This window comes from Mobula birostris, chromosome 7, assembly GCF_030028105.1.
Source record: "Mobula birostris isolate sMobBir1 chromosome 7, sMobBir1.hap1, whole genome shotgun sequence".
Classification (NCBI taxonomy): Eukaryota; Metazoa; Chordata; class Chondrichthyes; order Myliobatiformes; family Myliobatidae; genus Mobula; species Mobula birostris.
Genome location: NC_092376.1, coordinates 126,470,205 through 126,493,376, shown reverse-complemented (window position 1 = coordinate 126,493,376; position 23,172 = coordinate 126,470,205). Strand labels below are relative to the sequence as shown.

The 23,172-nt window shown below is 41.2% G+C and overlaps 1 protein-coding gene across 3 annotated transcripts in view; it reads left to right on the top strand.

Moving 5' to 3' along the window:
- Nucleotides 1–23,172, top strand: part of afap1l1a (actin filament associated protein 1-like 1a) — a 202,567-nt gene that overhangs the window by 105,432 nt on the left and 73,963 nt on the right. For all 3 annotated transcript variants that reach the window (XM_072263718.1, XM_072263717.1, XM_072263719.1), the window contains exons 4-6: nt 12,701–12,795; nt 13,890–14,001; nt 22,079–22,177. In XM_072263718.1, the coding sequence (XP_072119819.1) occupies nt 12,701–12,795; nt 13,890–14,001; nt 22,079–22,177 (306 nt within the window). The remainder of the gene's footprint in view (nt 1–12,700; nt 12,796–13,889; nt 14,002–22,078; nt 22,178–23,172) is intronic.

Genomic DNA, 23,172 nt, shown 5'->3' with positions numbered 1-23,172 from the left:
TTATATTTTCCATTCGTGTCCCATTAAGAATACTTCAACAAACGTGAACTACAGGGAATGAAAAGTCCATAAATGAACAAATTCCATTCATCAACTAGAATGTCAGAAGATAAATTCAATATAACTAGAGGCATTAACAATGAAAACTATCTCGGTACAGCTCTTTAACAGAAGAGTTTCTGCAAATACTGGAAATCTAGAGCATCACACAAAATGACAGAGCTATTCAGCAGGTCATGCAGCACCTACAGAGGGATTTTTGGCATTTTGGGCTGAGACCTTATTGAAGAGTCTTGATAAAGGGTCTCGGCACGAACAATCAACTGTTTATTCCCCTCCGTAGCTGTTGCCTGACTTGCTGAGTTCCTCCAGCATTTTGTGTGTTGCTCAGTACAACTCACCTTCAATTTAAAAAGAAATCAGTCGGTAATTACAGACATAATAGAATGAACCTTAAAATTGGAGATATCACAGATTAATAAGAGAATGAAATTCATACAAAACAAAATTCAAAACAAATTGTAGTTCATGGGGGTAAAATAAGGAAAAAATGGACTGCATGTGAATTACTATGTTGTAATGATTTTATTGAAACTCTTCAACAGATTGTAATCTATAGATTGAAATGTTTACCACTATCCTTGTCTCAAACCTTCTTGCTATCATTCATTAATAAGGAACTCACTTTAATGGTGACGGTTGTAATCTGTGAAGAACCAAATTTGAAATAGTTTTATCAATGGTGATGCAGGGTGAGCCAGCAGCCATCAATTCCAAACTAATTTTGATGTGACGGCTAATTAATACAATTGACGTATGTCGTCGTCATCTCAGCATGGGACAAATATTCCCTTGTTAGTCGTTTTCACAACATAAAGTTGGTTAAGGAAGGGCTGGGGGCTGCAACAGGTGCCATTAGTCACTCAGTTATGGGAAAAGATAAAAAGTGGGCTCCAAGCTAATCCATACTGAGGTGGAAATTTGATACAGGAGGTTATGTTGATGAGATATCTCATTTATCCAGAAAAGCACTTTGGGAACTCCAAGTGATATTCCTTTGAAATGGCAGTACTTGTTGACCATTTAAGGTACACAATGGGTAAGAACGGTGACAAGAACCAATGCTATGTTTTCCTCAGCTTGCACAGTTAAGTATGATCAATATAGTCACACTGTCATTTGCAAACAGAATCACTTGGCAATACTTTCTCACGTACTGCTGTCATTTTCAATTCCAAAGGAAGCAGGCGTCATAGAGCCAATGACGTATTTCAGTTTCTTTAATAATTTATTGCTTTCTTTAGAACTTCAAGTTGGTCTCCTGTGACAGAGATTGTTACTTCATCTCCTCATCTTCTCATAAGAGATCCTCTTCAGAGCTTGTCGTGATAAATTTTGTAGTGGAGAAACAAGCAGATGAAAAGAATTCCAAGTTGAATCAATGTCAGATTGAAGATCGTTAACAACCTTTGCCAGAATAACTTGGTAGCTATTGCATCAGTCGGACCACATCACCATCATGTGCTCTACTACAATAAGCCAATCATTTTAATGAATAGCATCACTCACCATCTCAAATAAATCAAGCTTTTGCTTGAGAATGTCAGAAAATCACAACGGGGAAAATGTTCCACGCTCTTCTGCCTTTCCCATTTCACAGTCTTGCAGATGAATTATAAATCCTTGTGCTCCATCAAGGCATCATTTTTGTGGCTGTTGGAAGGTTGTTCCCTTTCCTCTTTATTCTGCGATGTTGTCCATGATGAGTCAAGCGAGTGTCTTGTTTGAGATGTGCTGGTTTCACTATGCTGGACAGGAACTCTTTAAGGTGGCTCTGCATGAGTTCATCCATCTAAGAGGTTTATCAACAAATCGTTCAGATTGCGTTTGATATGTCCTTGTGAATGATGAATACACTTTTCTCCAATATATTTTGAAGCAGTTTCTGATGTGGGGGTGGGGGGGCCAAAATGCTTTGGTGTGCCAAAAAAAGAACTGCAATCCAATCTCTAACCAAGATATCTTATCTGTTCTTTCTTTTGAACTGATGACCCAAATTCTTTTTCTTCTCATGTTAACGTTCTTTTTTTAAATAGCCTCTCTCCACCTATATTTTCCTTTTGTAAAACCTTTCATTGAAAAAAAAGCCTTTCACTCCTCACCTTTGCTGCCTACTGCCCAGTCTCTATTCTCCAGAGGTTCTAAATATGTCCTATGCCCCCCACCATTTCCAGAACTTCATTTGATCAAGCTTCTATCTCTATAACAGTCCTGTTTTTTTAATTCACTGTTGGAATAGAAACATTGAAAACCTACAGCACAATACAGGCCCTTCAGCCCACAAAGTTGTGCCGAACATGTCCCTACTTTAGAAATTACTGGCCTTACCCTTAGCCTTCTATTTTTCCAAGCTCCAGGTACCTATCCAAAAGTCTCTTAAAAGAGCCTATCGTATCCACCTCGACCACCATTGCCGGCAGCCCATTCCATGCACACACCACTCTCTGTGTAAAAAAAAAACTTACCCCTGACATCTCCTCTGTACCTACTCCCCAGCAACTTAAATTTGTGTCCTCTTGTGGCAACCATTTCAGCCCTGGGAAAAAGCCCCTGACTATCCACACTATCAATGCCTCTCATCATCTTATACACTTCTATCAGGTCACCTCTCATCCTCTGTCGCTCCAAGGAGAAAAGACACTTAACCTGTTTTCATAAGGCACGCTCCCCAATCCAGGCAACATCCTTGTAAATCTCCTCTGCACCCTTTCTATGGTTTCCACATCTTTCCAGTAGTGAGGCGACCAGAACTGAGCACAGTACACCGAGTGGGGTCTGAGCAGGGTCCTATATAGCTGCAACATTACCTCTCAGCTCCTAAATTCAATTCCACGATTGATGAAGGCCAATACACCGTACGCCTTCTTAACCATAGAGTCAACCTGCGCAGCTGCTTTGAGCATCCTATGGACTCGGACCCCAAGATCCCTCTGATCGTCCACACTACTAAGAGTTTTGCCATTAATACTGCCATCATATTTGACCTACCAAAATGAACCACTTCACACTTATCTGGTTTGAACTCCATCTGCCACTTCTCAGCACAGTTTTGCATCCCATCAATGTCCTGCTGTAACCTCTGGCAGCCTTCCACACTGTCCACAACACCTCCAACCTTTGTCATCAGCAAATTTACTAACCCATCCCTCCACTTCCTCATCCAGGTCATTTATAAAAATCACCAAGAGTAAGGGTCCCAGAACAGATCCCTGAGGCATACCACTGGTCACCGACCTCCATGCAGAATATAACCCGTCTACAACCACTCTGTCTTCTGTGGGCAAGCCAGTTCTGGATCCACAAAGCAATGTCCCCTTGGATCCCATGCCTTCTTACTTTCTCAATAAGCCTTGCATGAGGTACCTTATCAAATGCCTTGCTGAAATCCATATACACTACATCTACTACTCTTCCTTAATGTGCTTTGTCACATCCCCAAAAAATATGCCTCTTGCTAACAATCTATGCAATTATTGTCCACCCTGAATTGACCCGACTTCAGGAGTATTAAGAATCAACCATTTTGATAGATTCAACACTATATGTAAATCAGTTGGGGGATAAATATGGTTGGTTCCCTTCTTTGAAGGGACTAAATAGTTCTTTATGGTAATCCAACATATTCTTGATTACCATTACTGAGATTTTATTTTTAAACTTCCATCTACTTGAATTTAAGTTCTCCAACTGCCAGTGTCTCTGAATCAAAGGCCCACAACCCTGATTGCAAATCCATTAACTTAGCTATTACACCACCATTTCATAACCAGCACTTAGCAACACACTGACCTGATGAAGGGTCTCAGCCCGAAACATCGACTGTTTACTCTTTTCTAATGATGCTGCCTGGCCTTCTGAGTTCCTCCAGCATTTTGTGTGTCTTGCTTGGATTTCCAGCATCTGCAGATTTTCCCTTGTTTGTGATAACCAGCACATAGCAAAGTTAATGAGCAAAGTTAATGACAAATGACAGTGATTGCAGTAAACTTCCATAAGCATGCTTCTTAAAATGGCTGCAGTTTTTGACACAGTTGTACTCCTACAGTGCCTTTCCACTATTGCCTTGTTGGGCAGGAATGTACCTGCCTAGTTCTGTTCTCGTGTATCCACTTGAAGTCAGAGAACCAGCAGCAAAGATTGCTCTTCTCAGCCCTGCTCTATTATCCAGGTAGGGTCACTCCTATCGCTCCTCCTGTTACTCAGTAACATCAACTAAGGCATGCGAGATTTCAGGTGTATAGTCAGCACATTCATCTCTATCTCATGTCATCTCACTTGCCCCTTTCACATTCCCTGATCTGTCACAAGGCATAATCAACATCCAGAATGGATGGACACTGTGTGTACCAACTAAACATTGGGAAGATCGAATCCAGTGTTTCCATCCTATCCCAGGGATTTTCTGAAGCTGAAGCACACTGTTGCAACCTTTTCCTCTTGTTCGCTGTTGCAACCTTTCTGTCATGCTTGGCACTGAAGGTAATTTTCAACTTCACACTGGACTGGACTATCTGCCTCTACTTCCGTTATAGTCCCCAGTGTGACTCCTACCTATCAGCTCTACTATTTTGCCATTTTCCATTCCTTTGTAACCTCTAGCTAAACTTATCCAACACACTCTTGGCTGACCTCTGGTCTATTCTAAATATAATTATCCAAAACTTTGTGGCCCTTGCCCAATTTCAAGCAAAGTTCTGTTCACACATCACCCTAGCGGCTGCACACCTGCACTAGCTTCTCATTTACCAACAGCTTTATTTTAAGATTCTCCCAACTTTCAAATTCCTCCTTTGCCTCATCCCTCAGTAGCTTGTGATGGTATTGGCACCCTGTCCATAAAGCCCTAAATTGAAAAGAAGGTTTTAAGTCCTACTCAATATAGATATCTATGAGTACCTTCACTACAGGGAGGTTACATAGTACAGTATCCACCTATCATGTGGTGAAGCTTAGCTGCCAATACCCAATGCTTGAATGGTTGGTCACACCTCCCTACCAATGAGGAGAAACTAAACACGAGATTCTGCAGATGCTGGAAATCTAAAGCAACACCCACAAATTGCTGGAGGAAATCAGTAGGTCAGACAGCATCAATGGAAACGAATAAGCAATCAACATTTCCGGCCAAGACCCTTCATCAGGGCAGGAAAGGAAAGGAGAAGATGCCAGAATAAGAAAGTGGGGGGAGGGGAAGGAGTACAAGCTAGAAAGTGACAGGTGAAGCTAGGTGGGTGGGGGAGGGATGGGGATGAAGTAAGAAGCTGAGAGGTGATAGATAGAAAGGTAAGAGGCTGGAGAAGAAGGAATATGATAGAGGAGAGTGGACAATGGGATAAAGGAAAGGAGGAGGGACATCAGAGAGAGGTGAAAGGCAAGTGAGGAAAGAGATAAGGGGGAGCAGAGTGGGGAAATTAAGGAGGAGGAAGAGGAAGGGGGGAAAATTACTGGAAGTTGGAGAAATCAAAGTTCATGCTACCTAGATTGAGTATTGCTCCTCCAACCTGAGAGTGGCCTTGATGTGGCAAAAGAGGAGGCCATAGACTGACAAGTCGGAAAGAGAATGGGAATTGGAATTGAAATGGTTGAATTGAAATTCCAATCCCATTCCCATTCCAACATGTCAGTCTGTGGTGTCCTCTTCAGCCACAATGAAGCCACTCTCAGGAAACATTAATTTCTCCAACTTTCAGTAACTTTTCCCCCTTCCTCCTTCCTTCTCATCATTCCTAAAAATCCAAAACTGGGATGGTATTTATACTATTTTCTTTTTGACGACATCATCTACATATTATATTTTCCAGATACCTTTGCTGGAACAAGTAACTCACACAGATTGTCTTAAAAACTTATGGCAACAGAGAGCCCAAACCTCCACAATTAATGCTGTGAGGTCTGACCACCTGAGTACACTAACATCCAAACTTGTAGCCATGTTTTTTGTGCTAAGTGACTTAACCCCATTGTCTTACGATTGGCTGATGGAGACAACTCTACTGGTCACTTTACTTTATAAACCTGTATCTCCAAGTACAAACTGATAGCTAATTGCAATTTACTTTAAAAACTACCTTGTTTACAACAAAAAGCTGAGCATAGACTATCTGTTAAAAGTTTAACTTTATCACCAACAACTCTGACCCTTTGGAAAGATTTGCAGCTGGGCTAGAAAGCTGAGTTTATCAATAAGCCTCTTGGGCCATCGAAAGTGAATACCCATCACAAGCTCAGTGCTTGCAGGCTGCAAGTGAAATTTTCAAGATACCTGTGCTCTTTCCGGCCCTTTGCGTTCATTTTGTTAATCACGTTGAGCTTTCTAATAATATTGTCTAAAGTGTTACACTTATTGCACCAACTGTGGAAATTAAATGAAATGCTTTCAGAGGTTGGCCATGGTTAGAATCAATTCCTGCCCAAGCAAGGACCCAGACCCACTGCAATTTGCCCATCGTCACAATAGGTCTACAGTGGATGCAATTTCACTGCCTCTCCATTCGGCCTTGGATCATCTGGACAATAGTAGAACCTACGTCAGGCTGTTGCTTATTGACTACAGCTCAGCGTTAAACACAATCATGTCCCCAGTTCTAATCAAGAAACTACAAAGCGTGCATCTCTGTACCTCCCTCTGCAACTGCATCCTTGACTTCCTCACTGGGAGACCAGGGTCAGTGTGGATTGCAAATAACATGTCCACCTCACTGACAGTCAACACTGGCACACCTCAAGGATGTGTGCTTAGCTCACTGCTCCATTCTCTCTACACCCACGATTGTGTGGCCAGGCACGGCCCAAGGGCCATCTATAAATTTGCCGACGATACAACTATTGTTGACAGAATTTCAGATGGTGACAAGGAAATGGAGAAGAGCAAGATAGATCAGTTGGGTGAGTGTGTCACAGCAACAACTTTGCACTCAGTGTCAGAAGGACCAAGGAATTGATTGTGGACTTCAGTAGGCAGAAGTCAAGGGAACATACACCAGTCCTTACGAAGGGATCAGAAGTGGAAAAGGTAAGCAGTTTCAAGATTTTGGGTGTCACTGCCTGAAGATCCATCCTGGGCGTAACATATTGATGCAGTTACAAAGAAGGCACAACAACAGCTATATTTCATAAGTAATTTGAGGAGATGTGGTATGTCAGCGAAGATGCTTGCAAATTTCTACAGATGTATGGTGGAGAACATTCTAACCAGTTGTATTACCGTCTGGTATGGTGGAGCCACTACACAGGATCAAAAAAAGCTGCAGAAAGTTGTAAACTCAGCCAGTCCCATTATGGGCACTAGTTTCCCCAGCATCTAGTACACCTTCAAAAGGCAATGCCTCAAAAAGACAGCATCCATTGTTAAGGACCCTCGTCACACAGGCCACGCCATCTTCTCATTGCTACCATCAAGGTGGAGGTACAGGAGCCTAAAGATACATTCAATGCTTCAGACACAGCTTTCTCCCCTCCGGTATCAGATTTCTGAATGGACAATGAACCTATGAATACTACCTCATTTTTTTTGTCTCTTTTTCAATAGTTCTATTTAACATCAGGGTAAATGTATGCAATATACATCCTGAAATTCTTGTTCTTCACAGATATCAACAAAAACAGAAGAGTGCACCGAAGAATGAGTGACAGTAAAAACATTAGAACCCCAAATCCTCCCTACTCCCCCCCACATGTAAACAGCAACAAGGCAACACTGCTCTCCTCCTCTACTTACTACATCAAAACGCATCAGCACCTTCCACCCTCCAAGCAAGCAATGACAAAACCCACAAGAAAGACCATGATCTGCAGTACAACAAAAAAACTAATCATTCACATGACAAGCACCCCAAAGGCGTGCTTGTCTTCTAGTCTATCTCCTTGGGATTTTGAAAAGTAGTCGGTTGTGAGCCCCCAGAAACAGGTCCCACCACTGCAAAGATCTGAAGTCTGAGTGTGAGTCTAGGTCAGGGTCTTCGACAGAATCCCATCCACCCTGAAAAGGACAAAGAGAGACTTCAAACGAAAAAATTAGGCTGTTTCCGCAGATGAGCTCCAAGGAGTCTCTGTTAAGTGCCATTGTAGCTCCGCCCTCATTTTGCATAATATACATATATAGTACTGTGCAAAAATCTCAGACACATACTGTATATATAGCTAGAGTGCATAAGACTTTTGCACAGTACTGCATTTGCCAACATGGAGCAGAGAGCGTGTTTGTAAATCTTACTGGAGCAAAGGGTGTTGGAAATTGTGAGGGTGAAGCACTGCGAGAGGGGTGTGCGGACAGGTGGCAGAGAAAGAGTGCCAGAAGCAGGGTGGGGCAGGGGAGTGTGACATGGGTGCAGACATTCTTAGCACTGAAACACCAGTCAAGGTCATTTGATTCCAAACAATTGGTTTATTGATCGTTACAGATTGTCTCTCTAGTGATTTCTGCCTCCTTCCCTTTCCTTTCCTCTTTTCTCAATCATGATCCCCTCTCCCTGCCCCCTTCCCACTCTCAGTCCACAATGAAGACCCATATCAGAATCAGGTTTATCATCACTCACATATGTCATGATTTTTTTTAATATGATAGAGCCCAAATAAGTAGATCAAAGAAATGTGTTATTGCAGGAGTCTAACAGAATGTCAGATAGATCAGCTCATTTCAAAACTACTGCCAAAATTCCTTAACTAAGCCAGCAGCAAAAACCTCACTGATCTGAAAAACTTTCACATAAACTTGATATTTGATAAGATAAAATAAAAAGTCTTTGTGCAAGATTATCCATGACAGAACTCTCCTCAATCTTTAATCCAGAACTACTTTAATTTAAAAAAGCATTTCAGTTGCTCACAATTGGTTTAAATCTGCCTGTCAGAATTTTCTTTCCAATTCTGTTTGGTTTAAAGAAGTTCAAATTTCCACAGCGGAGATCAATTTCGGGATTACGTGCTTTGTGTATTCTTGCCTCTGATGTCTGTTCTTTGTCCTGGGCTTCCGTGCAGTCACAGAACTTCACATGAAAAACAGAGGTAAATGGTGAAGATACATAAACAAAGCTTCAAAGAAACTAATTTGTGTTGGTACTGATACCAGCACCATTGACTCAGCCGCATTCACAACATCTGGCTTCTGGGATTCACGTGACGGGGATTTGCATGTTGTAATTTAAAATATTGTTATTCATCAACTTATATCATTAACGAGACATTTACATGTCACTCACAGCATTACCCATATTGTGTTGGAAGGTATGCATGTAGAGCTGAATACCCCTGGTTGCTAAAAGCAGATGTTATTCACAGTGAAGTGTTTGCAAATAATGTTTTTAATAGCTTCATGCTGAAATAAAAGCTCATTTTTAAAAAATGTTACCATTTAGCTACTTGTTCTTGAGCACACTTCAGCTGAAATTTCTCCAGCACCAGAATTTAGATGTGGTGAATGGTTTTTGCTTCCTTCCTGGGAAAGATCAGCACTCAGGAAATTTTCATACTGGTAAGTGAGGGAAATGTCTCGAACGTGCGCATGTGTATATATGTTCAGACAGATCACTTTTGAATAATTTGATGAATAAAATGGAGAGAATTTTGGCAGTGGAAACCAGTAGTTCTTAATTGGCCATATAACTTTCAGCTGCAGTGACTTAAGCTCTTCTGCATGTGTGCTGTCAAACTCAGAAGTCCAATATTTGATCAAGTGACACATCCCATTGGATTCCACGTGGAATCCAATAGCAGAGACCAGCCCAGCTAAGATTTCCCAGTTTACTGCAGAATCTCCTAGTGCTAATTTGACCTGGCACAGAAGCCGAGATGCTTGATTTTATTGTGAATTTCTCGGCCAGGAGGTTCGGAGATGTAGGAAGCTAATGATAGTAATTACTCAGTTTAGCCGTTTTATTGTTTACATGTTCAAAATTGATCTGTTCTTTTAATCATTTACTTAGATTTTAATATTTTTACCTGCAAATGGTCTGTAAATGTTAGGAATACTTCAGGCTGTTAAAATCATTCATTGGCTTTGACAGATAGTAAAGCTTGGCTCCCAGATTTCCATTCTGTCAGAGTCTGTCATAGGCGTACGGGGGAAGAGGCCTCTGCACAAAACAACCTGCTGCAGCCTCATTGGCCAAGAAAAGAGTACAGAGAACCTGTGAGCTTCATGAGACTACAGCAGAGATTACTGGTAACAGCGGTCAGGCGCTGGTGATAGCTAGTTTCAAGAGAACTAGAGGTCATAAAGTTTGGGCAACTTGTTTTTGAACCCAGAGAGTGGTCAGTAGATGGAATGAGCTGCCAGAGGAAGTGGTTGAGACAGATACAGCTTTTAAAAGTTTCCTCAACATGTATGGATCGGAAAGTTTTAGAGAGATGTGGGCAAAATGCAGGCAAATGGGATCAGGTTAGTTGGGATTCTCGGTCGACACGAACCGTTTGGGCTGAAGAACCTGTTTCCATTCTGTGTGGCTTCATGATTCTTTGACAACTCTGGCCAGTAGGTCAGACTCAACATAACTGAGCCCAAAATAAATTTTAGTGAATGGCCAACAGAGGTATTAAGACTCATAACAACAGTAATACAACCAATGGTAGAAAAAGTATGTGGTTATAAGAAAATAAGAAATGGGAGCAGGCATAAATCATTTTGTCCTTCAGTGCTGCTCTGCTATTCAGTAAGATTATGGCTGATCTTCTAGTTCAAGGTCATTATCTTTCCATGTCCACCATATCCATTGATTCTTCCAATATCCAGAATTATATCTACCTCAGATTTAAATGCATTAACTAGTCTTTCACTCAAAGGGTGGTGAATCTTTGGACTCTTGCACTCCAAGGGGCATGGAGAAATTTGTGAACTTTTCTCTCCTAAATGACCTGCCCTTTATTTTAAGCTGGTGAACCTAGTTCTAGCCTACACAGCTACAGAAAATATTCTACAGGTCGCCCCATCAAGCCCTCTGAGGACTGTCTTCCAGAGAGATCACTGATCATTCCACTAAACTTTAAAGAATAGAGAATTAATCTACTCAATTTCTCGCATATAGATCTATCATCCAAGGAACTATTCTAGTAAATCTTCATTGCACTCCTTGAATAACTTTTTAGGTAAGGATTTTATGCTAAAAATTCCTAGGTGTAAACATTACTGATTGCATGTCCTGGTCCAAGCATGTAGATGCTATGGCCAAGAAAGCACGCTAGTACCTCAATTTCCTCAGAAAGCTAAGGAAATTCAGCTCATCCATATTGAACTTGACCAATTTTTATGGATGCATCCCATTCAGATGCTTTATAACTTGGTATGATAACTGCTTGGTCCAAGACCACAGGAAGTTGCAGAGTTGGAGACACAACTCAATTTATCGTGAGAAGCAGCTTCCCTTCCGTGGGCTTTGTCTACATCTTGCTGCCTCAAAAACAGTCAACATAATCAAAGACCTTTTCAACCCTGGGTATTTGCTGTTCTCTCCCATTTCATCAGGCAGAAGATACAAAAGCTTGAAAGCCACTTGTTTCAAGGACAGCTTTCATCCTACTGTCAGAAGACTCTTGAACAGACCAGTTGAATGTTAAAGATGAACTCTTAATGCCACAATTTACCTTGTCATGGCTCTTGCACCTTATTATCTACCTGTACTGCACTTTCTCTGTAACTGCAACGATAACACTGTATTCTGCATTCTGTTATTGCTTTTCACATTTGTTATACACCAATGTCCTTATTTTTTGAAATGACCTGTATGGATGGCACACAAAACAAATATTTTCACTGTACATCAGTACATGTGACAATAGTAAACCAATCATGAGCCAAAGGACCCTTCCGTGATCTTGTGCTTTCTGCAATTACGTAGGGCCTTAGCAAGACCATACCTGTAGCATTGGCACTGGTATTAAATTAGCAAGCATGGTCTTGCTAAGACCCTATATAATTGTAGTAAATTCAACTTTATTCTTTGGTACTGTGTTTCTACACCAATTGTTGTTTATGCCAGGGTCTAACTCTTGATTGAATTTTTTCACATTATCATACATGAACATTCAGATAATATCACTTTATTGATCCAGAAACACACTTCGAATTCCCAGTGTAGCATCAAATGGCAGTACTGAAAATGATTCCAGCCTCTTAAATACTCTCCTGCTTCAAGGACTCCACTGCACAAACTGTGTTAAGCACAATTTTCCAGATATTGGTATCAAAATCATGATGATGAATGCGGCCATTTCAAAAAAAAAACAAACAGTTCAAATTTCCCTCTGGTGTACTATTCAGACAAACTGTATGTGCTTCATCTGTGGGACATAATTCAACATCCTGTAGATGCTGCACATGGGACCACATACAGTGAAGAAAATGTAGGCAAGGAAGTTATAAAGTACTACAGAAAAGAATGCTTTTCACCATCTGTAAATAAGTGTTCCAAAGGGAACAAAGAAAGTAAAAAAAAGTGTACGATGTCAAATCTATTACAAATTTTCAGCAGCGTCAGTACTAGGGAATCATCACCCAAGCTATTTTTCAGCAATTGACTTCCATTCCAATACTTCTTTAGCACATGCTCTATCAAGTTTATTCAAATAACCCTGAGCGTAAATAAAAATGCTTCCTATCCATTGTATAATTGTAACTACTGAAGTATAAATCTCATTCGTGTTGTTGCAGATTGTGAATTACGTGGCCTTAAGGACATGCAGGAGGATTATAAGGATGGAGGCTGTATTGAATTGCCACTAACTGAAACGCCACATTCCAAATCAGTGAGTCTTGTATATTTGGATATTTGATTTCTTCTGTAGAAACCCTTCTTGAATAGTCCTTTACTATTGGGGTTGGTTTGCTTTCAATCTAGTTTATGGGTTCTGAGGTAACTGAATGTGGTAACCAAGGATGCGTCCACAGATGGAAAAGAAGTGCCTGAGTAGACAAAGGACTGAGCAGCCCGTGAGGTGCTGTACTCTTCTGTGCAGAAGTTGACATTTTATTTATATTAGCTCACATCAGCTAATTTTTCTTGGCCAGCTATGGTAAATGAAGGAATATTAACTGTTCCAGATCTTTTTAATTAATGAGCAATGTTTTTATTTATTAGAGAGTGTAAAGTTACTGCTGATGAGTGCTTTTTTTTAAGCAGCAGAACTAATCAAATCTTGAGGCACCATCTGGTTGAGTGTTGAAGAAGTTGCAGTGTGACTTGACCCCCTCAGTTGGCTCATTCTCCTGCGATTGAGTCCTGTAAACATGGCAACTTCCAAACACACCCTTGAGCAGCTGAGAACTCAAAAAGAAGTGTAGAACTGAAAAGCAATATGAAGTACTTGACCACAGAGTGATGTAATAAGTTGAAAATCTTTTGTGTTGTATTGAATTTCAGGACTTAATCTAATTTTTGGCAGCTTATCATCTATTTTATTTGGTGGCTGACATTGACCAAATTTTACCAATGTTCAATGGACTTTAGTTTGAGATGTTACACGAAGACAACACTGGCCACTCAACTGAATACAAATTGTTCCTTGTTTGTATTCCCCTGTGTCTTGCCATTTCAATTATTATATTTTTTAACAAACTGAGAGCTTTTTAAAAGACTGCAGTTGCTGAAAATCAAAAACAAAAACAGTTGCAAACTCTCAGAATGATTGTGAAGAACCTCTGACCCTGTTGTGAAGAATTTACCCCTGTTTCTCCTTCCACAGATGCTACCCTACCTGTTGAGTGTTTCCAACATTTTCCGTTTTTGTTTCATTTTAACAAGTTATTTGGCCACTATCTCATTTGTATTTGTGGATCCTTGCTGTATTGAAATTTGATTAATGAGATTCTGATGGCTAATACAAGTTTCTCTCGTATTCAGGGAGTATCTGATATACCACCCCCTCTCCCCACAACTCCTCCACCTGAGGATTATTATGAAGAAGCTGTGCCTTTAAGTCCAGGGAAAGCTCCAGAGTACATTACTTCTCGCAGTAAGTACCTTGAGGAGGACACATCTAAATATTTTTATACAATGAGCTAATCAAACAACCTTTATAAAGCAGAAAGATTGGGATTCAAATTTTAAGCTATTGATAAAACTGCTGGCAAGTTCCTGATCGCAAACACAAGTAAATCTGCAGATGCTGGAATTTCAAGCAACACACATAAAAGTTGCTAGTGAACACAGCAGGCCAGGCAGCATCTATAGGAAGAGGTACGGTTGACGTTTCAGGCCGTGACCCTTCGTCAGGACTAACTGAAAGAAGAGCTAGTAAGAGATTTGAAAGTGGGAAGGGGAGGGGGAGATCCGAAATGATAGGAAAAGACAGGAGGGGGAGGGATGGAGCCAAGAGCTGGACAGTTGATTGCCAAAAGGGATATGAGAGGGCCATGGGACGGGAAGCCTAGGGAGAAAGAAAGGGGGAAGGGTGAAGCCCAGAGGATGGGCAAGGAGTTTAGTGAGAGGGACAAAGGGAGAAAAAGGAGAGAGAGAAAAAGAATATATATATAATAAATAAATAAATAACGGATGGGGTATGAGGGGGAGGAGGGGCATTAACGGAAGTTAGAGAAGTCAATGTTCATGCCATCAGGTTGACCTCATTCCAGGACGAAGGAGATTCCACTTTTTTTAAAGAAAGGGGCTTCCCTTCCTCCACCATCAACTCTGCTCTCAAACGCATCTCTCCCATTTCACGCACATCTGCTCTCACCCCACTAGAGATAGGGTTCCCCTGGTCCTCACCTACCACCCCACCAGCCTCCGGATCCAACATATAATTCTCCATACCTTCCGCCACCTCCAACGGGATCCAACCACGAAGCACATCTTTCCCTCCCCCACCTCCCGCTTTCCGCAGGGATCGCTCCCTATGCGACTCCCTTGTCCATTCGTTCCCCCCCCCCCCATCCTTCCCCACTGATCTCCCTCCCGGCACTTATCCTTGTAAGTGGAACAAATGTTACACATGTCCTTACACTTCCTCCCTTACCACCATTCAGGGCCCCAGACAGTCCTTCCAGCTGAGGCAACACTTCACCTGTGAGTCGGCTGGGGCGATATACTGCGTCCGGTGCTCCCGATGCAGCATTCTTGTATATTGGCGAGACCCGGCGCAGACTGGGAGACCATTTCACTGAACACCTATGCTCTGTCTGCCAGAGAAAGCAGGATCTCCTAGTGGCCAAACATTTTAATTCCACATCCCATTCCCATTCTGATATGTCTATCCACAGCCTCCTCTACTGTCAAGATGAAACCACACTCAGGTCGGAGAAACAACACCTTATATTCCGTCTGGGTAGCCTCCAACCTGATGGCATGAACATCGACTTCTCTAACTTCCGTTAATGCCCCTCCTCCCCCTCATACCCCATCCGTTATTTATTATATATATTTTATTTTTCTCTCTCTCCTTTTTCTCCCTCTGTCCCTCTCACTAAACTCCTTGCCCATCCTCTGGGCTTCACCTCTCCCCCTTTCTTTCTCCCTAGGCTTCCTGTCCCATGATCCTCTCAGATCCCTTTTGCCAATCACCTGTCCAGCCCTTGGCTCCATCTCTCCCCCTCCTGTCTTCTCCTATCATTTTGGATCTCCCCCTCCCCCTCCCGTTTTCAAATCTCTTACTAGCTTTTCTTTCAGTTAGTCCTGACGAAGGGTCTCAGCCGGAAACGTCGACTGTACTTCTTCCTTTAGATGCTGCCTTTCACCAGCAACTTTTATGTGTGTGGCCTGTTCCTAATATTTCTTTTCAGTTGTAGGTGTTACTTGGACAAGGGAGCGTCCTTCATTTCTTCTTCTTAGGGCAGTCACAATTAAATGTATGCAGGTTTGAAATAAGCATATTCCACACAGTGGCCCAATATTCTATGAATTCTTAGCCATACCGGTATCAATATTTATGATCTGAAAGCAAAGATCTGCAGATGCTAGAAATCTGAAATAAAAATGATGAAAGTAGTCAGTTGGTTAGGTAGCAGCTGAAACGAAAGAAACAGAGCTAATGTTTCATGTTAAGAATCCTTCGCCAGCTTCTTTTCTGACATAGTGCAACTTGGGAGAATGATTCAAATGTAATCAAAACACAGGTGGAGTTAATTTGCATTTAAATTAATCAAATATTAATAGGTCTTTCCCCTCTTAACCCCTCTTTTAAAGAAGCCATCTTTGTCAATTTGGAAAACCCATCCCTGAAGAGAGGGAGTTGGGTATGACACCACCTATCAGCTACATACAGTGCAGTCCTAACATCTCTACCCTGGCATTTCCACAACAGTTCACACCTCCATTTTTGCAAAGACTAATGAGCCCCTTATTATCTCTGTGGCTCTTAATGACCCTCATGAAATTGCTTTACCTTTAAACAGTTCATAGAATTTATGATCCAGGAAACCATGGATTAGAACTGAAGAAGCCTCTAGAATGAATGGCGAAATGTCTTCCAGACAGCACAGCAAGTCCAGTTGCCTTAATTTACTACTGCTTGATGTACAATGACCTGGATGACTGACAGCCTTCATAGACAGTCTGCACCTTTATTCCTTCTACGAAGGATCATGAACTTCCTTTTGTTGCATTCCATCTGTCACTTTTTTGCCCATTCTCCCAATCTGTCCAAGTCCTTCTGCAGACTCCCTGCTTCCTCAACACCACCTGCTCCTCCGCCTACCTATGTTTTTTTTAGCTGCAAACTTGGCTGCAAAGCCACCAATTCTATCCTCCAGTTCATTAACATATATCATGGAAAGTAGTGGGCCCAACACCAGCATGTAGGAACAGACAGCCAACCAGAAAACGCCCCCTTTATTCCCATTCTTTGCCTTCTACCAGTCAGCCAGTCTTTTATCCATGTTTGTACCTTTCCTGTAATAACATTCACCCTCATCTTGTTTAGCTGCCTTATATGTGGCACTTTGTCGAAGGCCTTCTGAAAATCCAAGTAAGCAACATCCCGTGACTCTCATTTATCTGTCCTACTTATTACTTCCTCAAATAATTCCAACAGATTTGTCGGGCAAGGTTCTCCTTAGCAAAACCATATCCGAAACCTCATTCTTAGTAACAGACTCAAAAATCTTACAACCACTGAAGTTAGACTTATCCAGACTATAACTTCCTGTCTTTTGCCTCTCTTCCTTCTTGAACAGTCAAGTGACATTCAAACCCTATTGATGCCTTTCATAATCTTAAAATTTCTATCAGGTCTCCCCTCTGCTTCCAACGGTCCAAAGAAAACAGACCTGGTAACTATATTTACTACCTCTGAATATCCTCAAGTATAATAGAATGAACAATGCCGGGTTTGAAATTGTGATACTACCAACAAGGAGAAGATGTAGTTGGAATTCCTTTAAAACTCTGTATTTTGGTGGATCCATTTACCCTGAGTGCGGTTTGACACATGGCTAACTGCTGCACTGCCCAAGGAACTGACAACTCTAGTACTCTCTGAAGAAGAAATGTGAGTTAATTATATGACTCAGTTATATGATCAGGCTGCCCTGGTTTGTCCTTACCACTGCATCATTTCTAATATTGGAAAATTGAAGTCTGGCTTCACTGTGTTGTCAGTTTCTGAACTTTAACAGAATCTCTCTGCACAGATAGTAAACCACTAACCAGTGATTCAGGCTTTTGTTCAAAACAGCCATTTGAATAGTGGCAAATAGAGTCATAGAACACGACAGCACAGAAACAGGCCTTTCAGCCCTTCTTGTCTGTACTAAACCATTAATCTGCCTAGTCCTATCAACATGCACCTGGACTATAGCCCTCCATACCTCTCTCATCTATGCACCTATCTGAATTTCTCTTAAACGTTGAAATTGACCACACATCCACCACTTGCACAAGCAGCTCATTTCACACTCTCACTGTTCCTCTTAAACATTTCACCGTTCACCCTTAACCCATGACCTCTAATTGTAGTCTCACCCAACCTCAGTGGAAAAAGCATTCTTGCATTTACCCTATCTATACCCCTCATAATTGGGCCTACGCCGGCTGCCCCGGGGAGCGAATCTAAGGGCTCAATCCGGTTTGGAATGCTGTTGTTTACTTCTATTGTTTGAAAGATGGGTGTGTGTGTGTTTTTCCCTCTTTTATGGTCTTGTTTTAATTGAATTTTTTGGCTTTCTTGCTTTGTGGCTACCTGTAAGCAAACAAATCTCAAGGTATATAATTTATACATTCGTTGATAATAAGTGTACTTGAACTCTTGAATGCATGTTAAACTGTATGATCTTCCTTTTTCTGGTCACACCAGCACGTGGCATGGATAGCTATCCTGAGATCACAACACTTGATGTCCTGTCCTTTAAGTTAGCACCTGACTCCTTGAATTCACTTGGCAGGACCTCGTCACTCTTCCCACTTGTATCATTGGTACCAACATGGACCATGACTTCTGACTGCCTACCCTTGCAATAAAGAATGCTGTGGACTCAATCCAACATGTCCCTGACCCTGGCACCTGGGAGGCAACAAACCAGCCAGGAATTTTGTTCTTGTCCACAAAGCTTCCTTTCTCTTCCCCTAACCAATGAATCCCCTATTACTACCACTCGCCTCTTCTTCCATCTTCCCTTCTGAGTGCCAGAGGCCTTCTTGTTTTGGCTTTTCCCTAGTAGTTCATTTCCCCTCAATAGGGTACACTTATTACTGAAGGGAACGTCTACAGGAGTACTCTGCAGTGGCTGCCTATTCTCTTTCCTTCTCCCGACAGTTACCCAGGTACCTACCTCCTGCAACTTAGGGGTGATTGCCTCCCTATAGTTCATATTTATCACCTCATTTTCCTGTATGAGCCGAAGGTCATCAAGCTGCAGCTCCAGTTCCCTAACACGGTCTTTAAGATGCTGCATTTCGGTGCACTTGGTGCAGATATAGCTGTCAGGGAGACTGGTGGTCTCCCAAAGATTTCACTTCTCACTCAAGATACATACCACTAGCTCTGGACCCGTTCTCAACACACTTGCTATGTACTTACAGAAAAAGAACTTAGTAGAAACTTAATTAGGACCTCTGCCTGTGCTTGCGCAAGCCTGTTGAGCCAAAGCCGGACCACTCTAACACCGGCCCACGCCAACAACAGTCGCTCCGCTCCATTCATTGGCTCAACTAAAACTCACTCCCGATGAGACTTGCAGTGTACAAATGGCTCCCACCCTGCAAGATGTCACTCTCTCACTCGCTACTGAACACTAAATCAAAGGTTCAAATGTTCATTTATTATCAAAGTATCTATGCACGTCTGAGATTCTTCTTCTTCAGATAGCCACGGAACAAAGAAAAACCATGAAAGCCAGTTCAGAGAGAAGCAGCAAACCTACCTCCTTCCCCCGCACAAAAAAAGAACAGTAACATGATCATCAGCACCTCCCCCCACTCCGCCCACATGAAGCATGATAAGAACATCCACCCCCAAATTCCACCTTGCACAAAAAAATAACAAAAATGCAACAAGAGCATCAACCCCAAACCGCCCCCCCGCACACGAAATACAACAAGAACTAGATAAACACATTGGAACGACTTGTTGATATAGCCTGCTGAAAAGTTATTTTCGAAAAAGCTTTAATGTGATTTTTGAGGGTTTTTAGACCTATTAATCCACTAAATAATTTTAAATATGCTGGATTAAAATGCAAGAGCTATAACAGTACTAAATGGTGCAGACTATTTTGCCCTGTTTTCTATTATGTTAACTATTACTAAATGAAATATTTAGAAAGTGAAATATTGGCATTGTAGTGTTTGGGGAAAACAGTTACCTGTGTGAAGGAATCCTTCCCTTGCCCTTTGGAGCTTTGTGTATTCTTTCTTGTCAATATTGGTTAGGTGCAGTAACTCAAGCTGAAATTCAGAGATATTGAATTCGGATGATTTATGTGACCTTCATGTCAGATACCTGATTTTCAAGTTTTCTAGCTTAACATCTAAGAAAACACATAGATTTTGTACGTGTGTGTGTGTATATATATAATCCAAAGCAAATGATAGAGTGAGTTATGGCTTAAATAATTTCTTATTATAACAGCCTTCTAAGTTCAGTATACTATATCTATTTTAATGGAATGTGTCTTCAGATATCACAAAAGAAGCACTTGTGATTTTAAATGAATAAATTCATGACAGAATGAAGAATTTAATTCAAGTTGCTCATGGAGAGAGAATAAGATAGCAACCACATACACGCATTGATTTTACAATGCTGTTCTTATTGGCAAGAGAATCATTTTGTTTCGTCGGCATAAAAAATCTCCCCATCTGAAAATTCTGTCTTTCTAATATTATTGTCTGCCTTAAAAATACTGTTTATTCTGTGTTTGTGTAATCAATGTAATCTCAAGTATTTGCAGCATTTCACAAATGATATGCTAATAACAGTAAAGCTTGAAGGGATGATATGCTGAACCCAGGTGAGATCTGAGATGAGAGTTTAATAGCAGGTTACTATGGTAAAGCTATTCATGCTGCTTTTAGAATTTGTACTCAGTTATGTTTCAATTGACAAAATGTGCCAAGCTGGAAAAGGGAACTTTCAACTTAAATTTTTGTTTGCAGGATAGGATCATTCATTCATTTGTTATGTGCCATCTCGTATGACATAAGTGATCATGGTCTTTCCATGACCATGATTGTTCTTGGCAAATTTTTTGACAGAAGTAGTTTGCCTTTGCCTTCTTCTGGGCAGTGTCTTTAAAAGACTGGTGACCAAAGCCACTATCAATACTCTTCAGAGATGGTCTGTCTGGCGTCGGTGGTCACATAACCAGGACTTGTGATATGCACCAGCTGCTCAGACGACCATCCACAACCTGTTCCCATAGCTTCACATGACGCTGATCGGGGTGGGGGGGGGGGGGGAGCTAAGCAGGTGCTACACCTTACCCAAGGGTCAGTTGCAGGCTAGCAGAGGGAAGGAGCACCTTACACCTCCTTTGGTGGAGACACATCTACACCCCGCTACCCTAGAATGGGATAAGTAGACATTAAGAAGCACAGTAGCAAGTAGGTAGGGAAGTATCTATCACAAAAATTGATCCCTATTTCAAGGCAAGAGCAAGTAATTTGCTTCATTGTTTGCTAGCTAGGATTCTGCAATAAAATCTTAAGCCAGTAATTCCTTGTTTTTGCAATGCCTCATACTGGTTAAAAGCTATATTCAAGTTAGGCAATTGTCAGGTAGCCAAATCAAAATGCGCATTTACTACATGATACTCCAAAAATTAGAATTATTAATTGCAGCTAAAAAAGCAACTTCCTTTTATGACATAATGTTCATTAAGGTATAAATTGGATAGAACCATGAACAGAGGAATTGACTTCATGGTTAAAATTGCTTATACATTGTGACTGAGCCACAGCAAGATGAAAATTTAATTCCCAGTCTGTGATACTTAGCTCATCTCAACTGAAGGAAAAACAACTGCTTTTCACTCAGGCAAGAGAATCATTCCTACTCTTGATTTTCAGCCAGTGGCTTGATAATTATAAGAATGTGGATCTAGATACCAGTTCAGGAGATTAATTTGCTGTACTGTGATTTCCTCTCATCCCCAGTGGTATAGAATAGCTTATCAAAACCAAACAAGCTAATGCAGTCTGACTGTTTTCAACATATTCATATGTGACTCGTATGTATACATTCTGGCAAAAAGTCAACTTGATCTGAGGAGGCGGTTGAGAGACAATGAGTAACGATGAAGGTAATTTTGAAGTGCTCCCTTGGGGACTGATATTGAGGAAATTGGAAAAATCCAGTGCATTTCAGTAATTATTTGATCTGGTATTCAGAAATAAAGATTGCAGGCAAATTTAAAACCAAATAAATTTGGTGTAGGAGTTTATAATATTGTAGTTTGTGGAACTTTGCTATACACATATTCCAAGAAAGTCTGCAGTTCAGAATAACCTCATTGACTGCAAAACATGGGAGATCTTGGGTTGCAAAAGGCACTTTATAACTTTTCTTTTCTGTTGTTTAATCTGGTTGGAAAATATTTTAAGTTTTTAAAAAATTGGAAGTTCTTTTTCTAGCTTACTGTATTTTCCTTCTTTTCTAGACAGTTCCAGTCCACCAAATTCTATTGAGGATGGATATTATGAAGATGCTGACAGTAATTACCCAATCACCAGGATTATGGGAGAACACAAGCATTCATGTAATTAGACAATCATTCCTCTTCAACTGAAAACAAGTGAATTTGTAGATGCAGGAATCTGAAACAAAGAAGAGAAATACTGGAAGTGCACAGCCAGTGAAGCAGCAGCTGTGGAAAGGGAAACCAGTCAACAATTCAGATCAGGGGCTCTTCCTTCTCTTTCCACAAACGCTGCTTGACTGACTGAGTCTTTTCATCTTTTCAGTGTTTGCTCCTTCTTTATTGTTCATTTGCATGGTATAGCCCTGGCATAAGTAATGCTGTGTTTCAGAGCAGAGGTCTTCCCCAGGTTTCAAGCATCTGACTGGTGCACATCCATTACAGAACGTGTGAATATAAGTTTGGGAGACCAACAAGATGGATTTCTTGGCCACTTCTCCCTGAGAACTCGGTCCACGACTTCAGACCTGAGTACTGTCCAGATTACAAACAGTTCACCCTGAACAGAACATGGTTGCAACCTGGAAATGACCTATATTACACTCTATGACTCATTTCTGATGTATTAGAAGGAAGTTTTCAATTCATTCAGCTCCATCCATGAATAATTTATCTCAGCCAACAGGTCAAACCTCATCTTAGCCAAACACTGTGTTGCCAATTCAGAATTCTGACCAGCAGAGGAGATAGGTATTAGTGAAAAGGAAGTGTTTAGTCCAAAAGATGCCAGTGACGTAGATTGGCTGCACATTTATTCGAACCAAATATTCCCATTCTTATAATGGAGAGCATAAGCTCAGATTCCACATACAGTAGAGAGTCGCAAAATTAGTGCTTGAAGCTGAAGCCTTCGAAAATCTTAAAAACAAAATAATCTGCAGATGCTGGGGTCAAAGCAACACTCACAACATGCTGGAGGAACTCAGCAGGTTGGGCAGCAGGTCCTGACGAAGGGTTCCGGCCCGAAACGTCGACCGATCTTTTCCACGGATGCTGCCCGACCTGCTGAGTTCCTCCAGCGTGTTGTGAGTGTTGCCTTCGAAAATCTGCTACCA